General features: G+C 37.5%; 1 protein-coding gene across 1 annotated transcript in view; it reads left to right on the forward strand.

Annotated features, from left to right (window-relative positions):
- The window catches only part of LOC126248511 (protein MON2 homolog), a 203121-nt gene that overhangs the window by 97686 nt on the left and 91476 nt on the right, over positions 1–13959 (forward strand). The window contains exon 17 of the mRNA XM_049949560.1: positions 7–151. Within this exon, the coding sequence (XP_049805517.1) occupies positions 7–151 (145 nt within the window). The remainder of the gene's footprint in view (positions 1–6; positions 152–13959) is intronic.

Raw genomic sequence — 13959 nt, forward strand, 5'->3', positions numbered from 1 at the left:
TTGCAGTGGAATATTTCTGACTACTTTTTCCAGAACCAAGATAAATTGTGCCAATCTTTGACGGGTGATAATACCGTATTTCCAAATTTTCCTGGAATATCAGATCTACCACACTTTGATAAATTGTGGATGTGCCTTTACTCCAGGCTCGGTATGTCATGAGTATTATGTCTCCAGTCAATCTGAAATACATTTGTGTCTGTCTTCTTGTGGTTTAATGTACTTGAATAGATTTACAATGTACTCAAAGATATAGGTAGTGGAATTAGATATGCAAACCACTGGAGATAAGTGAAGCAATTAGCTTTCAATAATTGGTGTTTATAAAGTCATAAAATTACAGTACAGTTCAAAATTCCTATTTCTGCTTGCAGTTAATTGTGCATGTTAATTGTGCATGTTAACTGAGTGATGTTACTTAGAGTGAATTGTTACAATGAATTGTATTGGTATTTATAAATGAACAGTGTCTCTCCCTCAGTTTGCGCAGAATATACATTGAGATGGTAACTGAATTCATCCAACATGTGATGATGAATATCTTGCATCACTGAGTCCATGACAGTGGTGGTATGGGATTTTAGTTCCTTCACCATTGTTGCTTGAGGTGACACATAAACAACTTCTGTGATCCCCTCACTAGGGAAAAAAAAACCACAGGGCATGCATGATGTGAAGAAATCTTGGTGATTGGGACAGAAGCTCTAAATATGCTTTCCACATATATCTTATCCATTGTTATGGTAGCAACTCTGAGAAATCTTCATATGTCTTTATGGAAATTGAATGTTAAAAATGTTCTGGTCAATATTGTTGGTTCAAGGTAGAAGCTTGTTACGCAGAAAAAAGAAAAATCCATAAACCATACAATGGAAAAATGGCAAATAGCACATTTTCAGTGATTTCATTTGATGTTAATTTTTGGTGAAGGTCCAACTTGATGCTAAGTATCACATTTTTCAGAAACTTGTCATCTTATTCAATGTATTGAATATACGAGGGTGGTTTGAAAAGTTCTTGGGTCAGAATAGAAAAAAAAGTACTTAAATTACTGAAACTTTTTTTATTTTTCAACATAGTCTCCTTGTAGATTAATGCACTTGGTCCCATCTCGAAAATAAGTTTCCTCTAGGCCTGCAAAGTAGTTGTCAACTCTGGGTATCAATTCTTTGTTTGAAGTGAATCTTTGTACACCAAGAAAACTTTTCAGTTTTGGGAAGAGATGGAAGTCTGATGGAGCTGTTTCAGGTCAATAAGGTGGGTGTGGCAACAATTCGTACGTTAGTTCGGGTAATTCTGCCATGGCAACAGCACTTGGGCGGGTGCGCATTGTCTTGATGGAAGATTACTTTCTTCCGTGCTAAACCTGGGCTTTCTCTGCATATCTTTTGTTGCAATTTGTCCAGGAGGTTAACATAGTATTCTGCAGTAATTGTTTGCCAGTGGGTAGATAATCTACAAACAAAATCCCCTTCACATCCCAGAACACTGATGCCATGACCTTTCCCGCTTTCTTTGGTGGCAGAGAATCAGCATGTTTCCATTGCTTTGACTGTTGTTTTGTCTCTGGGGTATAGTAGTGCACCCAAGTTTCATCTGTAGTCACAAACTGGCGCAAAAAATCTTGTTCGTTTCTCCTAAAACAGGCCAAACATTGTTCTGATATGTCCATTCTCATGCATTTTTGATCCATCATCAAGAGTCATGGCACCCGTCTTGCAGATAATTTTTTCATTTCTAATTCCTCAGTTAAAATGTAATATACCATTTCAGACGACATTTGACAAACATGAGCAATTTCACGCACTTTCAATCAGCGATCCTCCATGACCATTTTGTGCACTTTTTCATTGATTTCTGGAGTAGTGACACATCTTGGCCGATCACTGCATGGGTTATCATCTAAGCTCTCCTGACCTAATTTAAATTCATTTGTCCATTTGGCAACTGTTGAATTTGAAGGAGCAGAGTCCCCCAATGTATTCTTGAAATCAGCATGAATGTCCTTTGCTTTCATACCTTTCTTTACGAAGTACTTAATCACTGCTCGAATCTCAATTTTTTTGTTTCCCCCCCATCTTTGCAAATTACTATCCGGGAATGACAAACAGTCACATAACCGCCACAGCTCTATTCCAAGAGCACTGACGTGGCGCATGTGTACAGGTAACAGTCCAATGAATATCATGTGAACAACTTGTTATGCTAGCGCTGACCTCTCGTGTTGATTCCAAGAACTTTTCAAACTACCCTCGTACTTTCGCAGACGTCTACACACTTTACCTTGTTAGATTGAAGAGTTTGCAGCAACTGTAATAGGTATGGTTTGAGAAGTAAACAGTGCCTTAAAAGTTCTAGACAGTTGGGTGAAGTAGTCCAAAGGTTTTTACTAGCTTGGACAGTGGAGATCTTTGAGCTACACTTGTGATACTACATAATACATATGATGCTCTGTTGTGATTCAGGAGATTGGCCGGGTGCTTCTACTTTTGGTGAAAGAGCCAGTTTCCTTAAGTTGTGTATTGTACCAACAAATGTTCTTCCTTGTTGGTGATGGAATATTGAAAAGACAGGGGAATGTGTACTGCACTGTGGTTATCAGTCTTGCACCCCATAGTAAATATCTTCCTCAAAATTGAAACTGCTGTGTGCTAGGAATGCTGGCAATTGAAACACTAGCTGTGGTACAGAAAGTTCATGAATGCATCATTTGTAACCTTCAGACATCCTCTTCAAATGATAGATATTTCATTCAGATTCATTATATGGTTCAGGAGGTAGAACTATTTCCAGTTGAGTCAATTATTTTGAAACAAGCAGTATACATGTCACAGAAGCTTTCTTGTAGAAAGGTACTTATTAATAAACAAACATATTTTGGAAAGCATAACCACTTGGTTTATTTTCTTGTTACTTAACTGTGTAATATCCTAATCCTTTGTGATATAGTTGTATAAAATCAATGCAAGTAGAGAGCAATTAATACAGAAAGAGTGTGAGTAAAGAACAGTTTACTGGAAACATTAACAAGCACATTAATACCGCCAGAATCTAATAGGACAGGTCACTGGTCATTAAGTATGGGACTGTGCATGAACCTCGATAGTTCGTTGTAAATGACAGTGGGTTGCTCATATGTCTGTGATGTATAATAGTGAGGCAACTTGTAGAGAGGTTGTGGTACAACCAAGAACTACATATTCAGTTCAGCAAGTGGGCTTTAGATGCACAGATAATCCCCCCATTTAAAACTGAGACAAACTGCTGTACCTGAAAGGAATATAGATCCAAGAACTTAAGATAATGACATGAATATACACACATCAAAAAAAGTTTTGCATCACCTCGGTTCTGAGAGTTCCGGAACCTGTACAGAAAATTGGAGTAGAGATCAACATAAACATCATTTCTGCCCTATTTATTGTTCATGAAAACCACACATTGCATGTCATACCACCATACAGTGAGAGGTGGTGGTCCAGATTGCTGTAAACACCGCTACCTCTAATACCCAGTAGCACATCCTCTTGCATTGATGAATGCCTGTATTCGTTGTGGCATACTATCCACAAGTTCCTCAAGGTACTGATGGTCCATATTGTCCCATTGCTCAACAGTGATTCGGCGTAGATCCCTCAGAGTGGTTGGTGGGTCACATCATCCATAAACAGCCCTTTTCAATCTATCCAAGGCATGTTTAATAGGGTTTGTGTCTGGAGAACATGCTGGCCACTCTACACACTCTTACTTTAGAACATGGGATGAAGAAAGGGCAAACCTATATTTATAGCATTTGTAAACTTAGAGAAAGCTTTTAACAATGTTGAATGGACAACACACAGGAATTTTATGTTACCAAAAGTTTAAAAAAAAAGTTCTACGTGAAAACCGTATATCGATCATACAGAAATTTACTGTTGTGAATATAATTATTGGTGTACTTCTTATTCTGTTTGACCTGGAAACCTTCTATTGATCATATAGAAATTTTCTATTGTAAATACTTTTCATTCCTACTATTGTAACTTGTTATAATAATGAAGACTCTGGAATTTTGAAGGTAGCAAAGAAAAGATAGAGGAAGCAAAAAGTTATGTACAACTTGCACAGAAACTAGACTGCAATCACAAGAGTCAAAGGAGATGAAAGAAAATCAGTGGTTGAGAAAGGAGTGGAACAAGGTTTATAGTCTGACCCTGGTGTTATTCAATCTGCACATTGAGAAAGCAGTAAAGGGAAACCAAGAAGAAATTAGGAAAGGAAATTAAAGTGCAGGGAGAAGAAATGAAAAGTTTGAGGTTTGCTGATGACCTTGTGCTTCTGTCTTGCAAGAGCAGTTGAATCGAATGGATAGTGTCTTGAAAAGGAGTACAAATGTAATGGAATGTAGTTGAATTAAGTTGATTAATGCTTACGAAATTAGATTGGGAATGACACTCTGAAAGCAGTAGATGAATTTAACTACTTGTGCAGCAAAATGACTGATTATGGCTTAAGTAATGAGGATATAAAATGCAGACGGGCAAGAGCAAGAAAAGCATTTCTGAAATAGGGGAGCTTGTTAACATCTAATATAAATTTAAATTTTGGGAAGTCATTTCTTAATGTATTTGTTTGGAATTTAACTGTGTACAGAAGTGAAAGTTGGATGATACATAGTTCAGACAGGAAAGAATAGATGCTTTTCAAATTTGGTGGTATAGAAGAATGCTGAAGATTAGATTGGTAGTTCCATTAACTAATGAAGTACTGAATCAAATTGGGGAGAAAAGAAATTTGTCACACAATTTGCAGTAGTTATTCAGGGATGAAGAGGCTTTTACAGGGTAGACTTCTGTGTGGAACTGCATCAAATCAGTCTTTGGACTGAAGACAACAATGGTTATGACAACAAGAACCCTATCTATGATTAACATACAATGATACGACAGTTCTACTGTACTGGCAGAACCAGTGATACTGAAACTACAACTTTGCAACAAAGTGCAATTTGCATTTGCTGGAGATTCAGCATGTATTACACGAGAAAACTGTATCTGCAGTAATTGAATGAAATGTACCTCTCTCTCTTAGACCCTGCAAGCAGCGACTTAATTTTATGCATCCATAATGAAACAAACTGAATTATAGAATACTACTCACCTTCGAGCATTTTTGTTGCATCATTGAATACCTATAAAAAGTGATGAGTTCTTTCGCAGTGTCATTGTTATAATCAGTAAGTTTTTCAGATGCACCTTTCTCTGGAAGTAATTCCATGATTTTATTGTACTATATGATTACAGACTACCTATCGAAACGAGATGTTCGACCTGGTCTCCTGTTTTTGTTTAAATCTTGTTTGTAAAGAATTCATGTCACCAGTTTTTGTTATGAAATGGGCAGTTTGATAGGCAGCATAAATCACGGAATAAACCACTGCAGCCTCATTTTTCAAATGACCGTAATTGAAAAATGTGTTTCAGGACTGTTCAAATCCTATCTAACACATACCTATTGCCTCAAGGATTGCAGTGCCTTGCACATATTAACTTCTTGACCAGTGAAAAATGAAATTTTATCAAGGTGCTGGGATTTACTTGTAAATTAAATGTTTCTGCAGTGTGGTTCTTAATAAATTCCTGGGGTGTTTTCTTCTCAGAATAGTGAGTTTCACCAATACCACATTTCACTGTGTGCGATCTTGATCAACAAGAGTGTGCAGTAATAGATAAGTAGCACCTTTCCCAATATGTATCAGTCCACATATCTGTTTACATGTACAAGCATTCATGACTATTGCTGTGTATCATAATCACCCATATTTCATTGGCTTGTCTTTCGATGTGTTGTGCCACTGTCGTTGAATGACCTATTCTGAACCAAGCACCTGACTTAAAGGGTGAATCCCCCATCTGATATTAATGTAAATGGATGAAGATCTATGGCATACATTTCAATGTGCTATTTAGTTACTACATCTTTCGGAGAAACTAGTAACACTTCAGAACTTAATCTTTGGTGTGTTGTGCAGACTTCTGTCTTCAGATGCATCATATTGGTACTGTGAGACAGGAGAGCAGAGTACCTGCCAGGGCACAAAGAGCTAACATGATTTCCAGCATTATCAGTCACTTATGAAAATTTTTCTCAAAGACTGCTAAACTTTGCTTTCACACTATCCTTAGTCTTACTTTCACACACTGTGATCCTGCAGCCAACGACTGAGTGGAGATCAGGTCATAGAGTAGACAGTGGGATCATTTGAGCAGGGGCTGCTTGAATAAGTATGAAGGTTGTCGAATGCAGTTGTTCCCTGTGTCCAAAGTAGCTACACTGATGTCTGCCTAGATTATTGTGGAACGACATGCACTGAGCAATTTGAGTGAGCATAAATGCCAGCTGCAGACATCTGATCAGTGGCATATATGACGGTCATGTGTTCCTCTGGAGAAACAAAGGCCATCAGTGAGTTTTAAGTTGCTGTGTTGCAAGACGAGTTAATGATGATAAGTGGGTCTGTAGAGGATGCTGTAGTGATAGCCCCTGATGAGTAGAGTATGTGCCCATTGCTGTAAATACTGTACCTAACATAGAACATTTCATCTGCTGTGGACAGGCTATTCTATTTAATTTGGTAATAGATACATTGCATTTGTCTACACCTTGGAGTTCAAAGTGATTATTGATTCTGAGCCACTGTCATTGTGGTGCACTTAAATTGTCCCCACTCTGTGGGAGATGAGAGTTGTGAAAATAAATGTGTGTTCATGTGCAGAGTTCACCAAAAATCATTCACGTACTCCTTCAGTTACACATAAGCATAACAGTGTGGCAATTACATGAACAGGACCTTGTTCTTTAATGGATGGACTGCAGTTGTGGCCACATCACACGAATCTGACCTATTGCATAATTTTTCCCAGGAAGCAACACTATTCTTCTTTGTTTGTACAGATGAGCAACTGTTTTATTGCCTTATTGCCTTGAAATTACCAAAAATATGCCAGAGAGATTCTATCTTTGCCAAACAAATCATGCCTGTCCGCAGATCATTATTTTTCTATTAAATTAAAAAAAAATACTGAGAAAATGTTGGGGTTTTTCTTTTGTCTTGCATATGTCAGTAATTTCCAGGTAATTTATGCAGAACAGAATATGCTGTGTTAAATGTTCTGAGAAACATTGGAAAATAGCAGTTGCTCTGCCTGTATAGTAAAAAACGTATCTTATAATTGCATATCTGTTAACTCTCCAGCAGCTGCTAGACATGCTGTCAATTTGCATGGGTAGTGCAAAGCAGTTAAGTTACAGTGAAGTTCATGGTCTCACTCTCTCTAACGAAACTGTGTCACCAGTTATGCTGTTGCGCTCTAAAGCAAGCATAAACATTTCACAAGTCTAACAAATTATATTGCTTGTTGATACCTTGAATTGCCACAATATTACAACTTAAAGTTACAAAATTGTCTAACATAGTGAATACAAAGCTTAAAAACACAAAGATGATGATAATTCACAGGTCCGCTGAGTTCTGAATCGCGTTGTAGCTGTTGAGCAGCAATAGTGTTTTGGAGATATATGATGACTGTGGTCAGCAATCTTTTTGCCAGTTGGCCAATCTGACTTTAGTGACTGTAGCAGCTGCTGACAGAGGTGCCTCCTGTGTACATTTGTCCATCTGTACAAAGGCTGCAGTTAACATAGTGCTATTTCAAGAGGCAGTTTTGTCACAAAATTGTCTGCTAATCATTTCCTGTTTTATTATTTTTATCAAGAGGCACAATATTTCAGTATACCTTCAACATGCATAGAACCTACTAAAAGAAAACAAAATAGAACAGTAAAATGTTGAACTTCTGAACTATATAATGAAGATAATAATAAAAGAACAATAAATATATAATAATTTACTTCAGTTTTGGACAAGGAAGGGGGAAGATGTCACTCAACTTATTCAACTTCAGTCTCTTTGATGCTGTTAAATTGTCATGTATTCAATTTACTTTTTAAGGAAGAGAGAAAAATTTTAAGTGGTTAGATAGCTACCTGGGTGGAGTGAGGCAGAGAAGGGGAGAAGACCAGTGGTTCTCCAGTAAGTAGTCCCTCACAGTGACTTGTGATGTGTGCATTCTGTAACTCCTAGTTTTTCGCCTGGCAAGCCATTTTAACTTAAAATTTTCCTACAGCCTTCTCAAAATATTGAAGGAGTCTTTCTATTCAACACCCTGATCAGTTGAAACAAATTCTTTATGGACAATTGTATTCATTTAAAAAAAAAAGTAAACATTGTGTTTATGTTGCTGTGAACTTGGAACATTTTTTTCAGTAGCAGAGAGGACATAATCTTCTGTGGTTAAGAAGATAATTGGATGATCCCAAACTTTTTATTGCTTTGCTAAACTGAATCCAATAATTTCATTAATTTATTTTTAAATATGAGGAACAAACTTCACTACCAGTTATCTTGTATTCTGGTCATCCTTTACACTACTTTTTGTGTGACTGGCCATTGGTATCACAAAAATAATGCATGGTCTGTGTCCTGTCCTCAGAGATCAATTCTTGTGCTTTCACAGTTGTTTGTAGTGCTGTTCATGCCAGCTGTAGGATCCAGTACCATCACTCTGGAACACTCCCTATTAAACCCTCCGTTATAGACTAGAGGATTATAGATTAGCAGTTCAAAATAGTTTGACCATGTGCAACTGATAAAGGCTGATTGGTTAACATTTGCACGGGAGTTGTTTCGTACCAAATCCAACAAAGCTAATTAGGATGTCAGGTAGCAATAATCGATACATACTTTGTTGTTAATGTCCTATATATTTTGTCTGAACAGCACAAATGAGGCAATTACTCCCTTTGTTGGACAAAGTAATAATGGTTAACTCATCACAGGTCGCCTATTGATGTCGTCACACGCCAATATTATTCATGTGGCACTGAATACACAGTCCTCACTGCAATCCAAATCGTGGTGTCTGACATGGTTGTTGCGTAATCCTGGTACACAAATGAACACTTACATACATCAAACAAATCACTCATTTAACGCCATTTACGTATTCGCTAGAGGTCAGGCCCACAGCCGTTAAACATTGTAAACGTGGTCGGCCGTCTTGCTGAAATCTGCCCTGCTCACTTAGCAGCCAACAATTTACTTGCTCGGACTCTCAACACTGGCTACTCTCTGGCGTACTGGGCACTCGACTATCAATAGTACCTACTGCAACCTGCGTGAGGCAAAGATATATTGTTCTCAATACGTAGGGGGCAGTTGACCCCTTACAACTCCTCCACAGATATAAACACACATGAAATGAAATGCTTGAACCACTAAACTGTTCTTACTTGGCTCAAAGCTTACTCACTAGTTGCTTCCTCTAACTTTACGGGGTTAGCTGCAGTTTTCTTTGGCTTCAAACAAAATCTTATTGCAAACCTTCTGTACTTACAAGTCAGCCATATGAAAATTGATACTCAGAATGGAACACATTGTAATGAAACCAGCACAAAATATGATTGAAATGTACCACAAGGATGCCAGTTGAAATATACATCAAAAGGCAACTAGCATTGCAAAGTAATCCTGTTGATGGATGGATGGGATGTTCAGATGATAAGAATTTTTTGATATTATTTTGTGACGTGCACTGCTGGCAGCAGATTATCTGAATATGTTCCAAATAGTGATTATCACACTTCTAGATATTTCGTGGTAGATCTGACCCATCTATCACTCGTCGAACAACTACTAAACTGAGATATAGTTATGACCGTGTCAATAGCATACTATCAACTTTCATGTCTCCAAAAAATAGTTGGCAATATGATAGGGACTGAGACCTCGTGCCTCGCTACGAGTGTATTTTCTTCTACGTCCTCCACACTCTTACTTCTTCGTCAAAGAGTTGGTTGGTACCACACTATCCAATTGTGCTATCTATGAGCTGTGCTCATATCATTCGTGCAGCCTTCTATTCATATGCTGCTTGAAACAGAACCACAACACTACAGGTACTGAAATCTTCATTTTCTTCTTCTTCTTCTTCTTCTTCTTCTTCTCTGTTTTTTTTCCTCCAAATCCCTCACCCTAGACGTTGTTAGTACAAAATGCCAAAATACAATGTAATCCCACAAAAGCAAAATGTTGTTAGTACCAACATACTACTATCTGTAATGTTTCACAGATACTCTCACTCAGCTTGTGGCTGTACTTTTTCAGTACAGTTACTTTGACTTTGAACTACACAGTCTAAATAATTAACACACTCAACAGTATGTCCCATGAATAATATTAACTGTTAAAATGAATCTTTTGCTCAGTGTTAATCATGGTACATTTTTTTTTTTACTTCTGATGGTTGGTGTCATTTACACTTTCCAGTACTAGAATTTACTGTTACCGAATGAGCCATTTATACAAGTAAATTTTCCCTCAACTGAAATTATCGTTTTCCAGTGTACAGTACGATTGTAGCTTATCTTAAGCAAAATAATTAACTATTCTGTCCTATTCATTCACGGTACTTTAGCACTGAAATTCTATTGCCAATGCTGACATACAGATTAAATTAATTAGATGTTCTTTTTGTTCCAATTGATACATACTGAGGAGAATAGTGAACACCTTTTTGGACCAAAATAAGTGACTTCATATCTTATTCGTATTTCTAGTTCTGATTCCATGAACTGAGCTGGTGCTTGAAAACAAAATATATTTTTAATGACAAAGTTCTTTAGGGGATAAATGTATTGGGAAGCGGTAGTTAATATTCCTAGTTCCCTAAACAAGCCTCTTCAGGATGTTCTTGAGTTCACACCACAAATAATTCTTATTACACATTTTTGTTCCTGGAAAACTTTAGCTTGACTTGATGAATTAACCCGGAAAATAAAGATATGACATTATGGAATGACAACATTCACGTTGCAAACAGAAATTTGTTTAGGTGCTTCAGCACTTATGTGGTGTGCTCCTCCCAGTTGAATTTATAATCAAGCTGTAATCCCAAGAAATTAACACTGTCCACACCTTCTATCCATTTGTCATCATACTTTGGGCCTATGCTGGTGGGAAACCTCTTAATAGTTCTGAACAGAATGTAGTGTTTTTTTCAAAGTTTAGTGACAAAGAATTGGTTAGGAACCATTTATTAATGTCCATGAAAATTTCATTAAATGATCTTTCTAAGGCTACACTTGATTTGCTATTTATTGCAATGGTTGTATCATCTGCAAACAAAACAAACTTGGCATCTTGTAATGTTACTGGTGAAGGTGATGGGAGAACTTACAGTAATAAGGAAACGAATGCAACAAGGAAGGGACTAATTTGTGAAATGAAATCATCTTATTCTTTTTAAATCCTCTACATTTAAGCCAGTATTAATGAACAATTTGACATTGCTTTAATACTTAGAGGACTTTCACAATTCTCTTCATGACTTGGATGGGTGTTGCACAAATAGTTGTGGTGCAGTATAATCCTTTTGTTGGTGGAATAAGGAATATTTGAAACATATTGGGTCTGGTCAGATACTTTTTTTCCTGAGGCCGAATTCAACTTGCAACATTGACAAGTCTTTCACTAGAGGGCTTCCTGAAGTTAATAAATCAGTCAAGAAGGCTAGGAGGGTATTTCTGCTGGAAAGAGCAGATAGCCAGTTGTTAGCATCCCATTTCGACAAGGAATTGACATCATTTAGTTCCAATACGATGGACATGGAGGAATTATGGTCATACTTTAAACAGATTGTAAATCATACTCTGGAGGAATATGTGCTGAGAAGGTGGATTAAGGATGGGAAAGACCCACCAGGGTTTAGCAATGAAATTCAAAAAATCTGAGGAAGCAAAGGCTGTTGCACTCTCGGTTCAAAAGGTAATGCACAAATGGTGACAGGCAAAAGTTAATAAAAATTTGCATGTCTATAAAAAGATACATGTGTGTAGCTTACAACAGTTACCACTGTCATGCCTTAGCAGTAGATCTTGCCGAGAACCCGAGAAAATTCTCGTCTTACGTAAAATTGCTAAGTGAGCATAAGGCTTCTATCCACTCACTTACTGACCAGTCCAGTGTGGCACTACCACATAGCAAAAGTAAAGCCGAAGTTCTCAATTTCGCATTTAAGAAATCATTTATGGAGGAGAATTGTACAAACATAACGTTGTTTGACCATCATACAGACACCTGTATGGAGGACATAGTAATAAGCATCATTGGTGTACAGAAACAACTGAAAGAGTTGAAAATAAATAAGTCATCAGGTCATGATGAAATCCCAGTTCGATTTTACAAAGAGCATTCTACAGTATTGACCCCTTACTGTGCAAATCTCTCGCCCAGCACAAAGTCCCAAGGAACTGGAAAAAGGTGTGGGTGACTCTTGTATATAAGAAAGGTAAAAGAATGGACTCATAAAATTACAGACCATTATCTTTAACACCAGTTTGCTGCAGAATCCTTGAACATACTCTCAGTTCAAATATAGAAAATTTCCTTGTGAGGGAAAATCCTCTGTCCACAAATCAGCATGCTTTTAGAAAGCATCACTCGTGCAAAACACACTTACCCTTTTCTCACATGAGATTTTGCGAACCATTGATGAAGATCAAAAGGCTGATTTCATGTTCCTAAATTTCCCTAAAGTGATTGACACTGCGCTATACTGCTGACTGTTAAAGAAGGTACAAACATATGGAATAGGTTCCCAGGTATGCGAGTGGTTTGAAGATTTCTTAAGTAGCAGAACTCAGTGTATTCTCCTCAGTGGTGAGTGTTCATCAGAGATGAGGTCAGGAGTGCCTATGGGAAGTGTTATAGGACTACTGTTATTTTTCTATATACATAAATAATCTGGCAGACAGGGTAAGCAGCAGCCTGTGGCTATTTGCTGATGATTCTGTGGTGTATGGGAAGGTGTCATCATTGACTGACTGTAGGAGGATAAAAGATGACTTGGGCAAAATTTATAGTTGGTTTAATGAATGGTAGCTAGCTCTACATGTACAAGAATGTAAGTTTATGGAGATGAGTAGGAAAAACAAACCCATAATGTTCGAATACAGTATTAGTAGTGTGCCGTTTGATACAGTCACATCAATTAAATATCTACGTGTAACATTGCAAAGCAGTATGAAATGGAATGAGTGTGTAGGGACTGTAGTTGGGCAGATGGATGGTAGACTTCGGTTTACTGTGCGAATTCTAGGAAAGTGTGGTTCATCTGTAAAAGAGATCGCATATAAACACTAGTGCAACCCACTGTTGAGTGCTGTTCAAGTGATTGTGATCTGCACGAGGTTGGATTAAAGGAAGACATTGAAGCAGTTTAGAGGCAGGCTGCTAGATTTGTTACCAGTAGGTTTGAACAACATGCATGTACTACAGAAATGCTTCAGGAACTCATATGGGAATCACCCGAGGGAAAGCGGTGTTCTTTTCGAGGAGCACTATTGAAAAAATTTAGAGAAACAACGTTTGAGGCTGACTACAGAGTAATTCTACTGCTGCCAACATACATTTCATGTAAGGACCATGAAAATAAGATTACAGACAATAGGGCTTGGGTGGAGGCATATAGACAGTAGTTTTTCCCTTGTTCTATTTGCAGGTGGAACAGAAAAAGAAATGACTAATAATCGTACATGGTATCATCCACCACACACCATACAGTGGCTTCTGGAGTATGTAAATGTAGATATCACAGCAACAGCCATTCATAATGGTAAACCCATATAGCTTTAATTATCTGTACTATTGCGTGTAATTGAAGATAACATGTAATGGAGGATAAGAAACAATGAAGAATTAAGAGCGCTGTACAAACACCGTAACATCGTTGATGTGCTAAAGAAGAGAAAGTTGAACTCGGCAGGCCATATAGCAAGAATGACAGAAAACAGACTACCTAAAATACACGTGGAAGGACAATAGATGGAACAAGAGGAAGAGGAAGACCCAGAAATAGG

This window comes from Schistocerca nitens, chromosome 3 (genome assembly GCF_023898315.1).
Source record: "Schistocerca nitens isolate TAMUIC-IGC-003100 chromosome 3, iqSchNite1.1, whole genome shotgun sequence".
NCBI lineage: Eukaryota > Metazoa > Arthropoda > Insecta > Orthoptera > Acrididae > Schistocerca > Schistocerca nitens.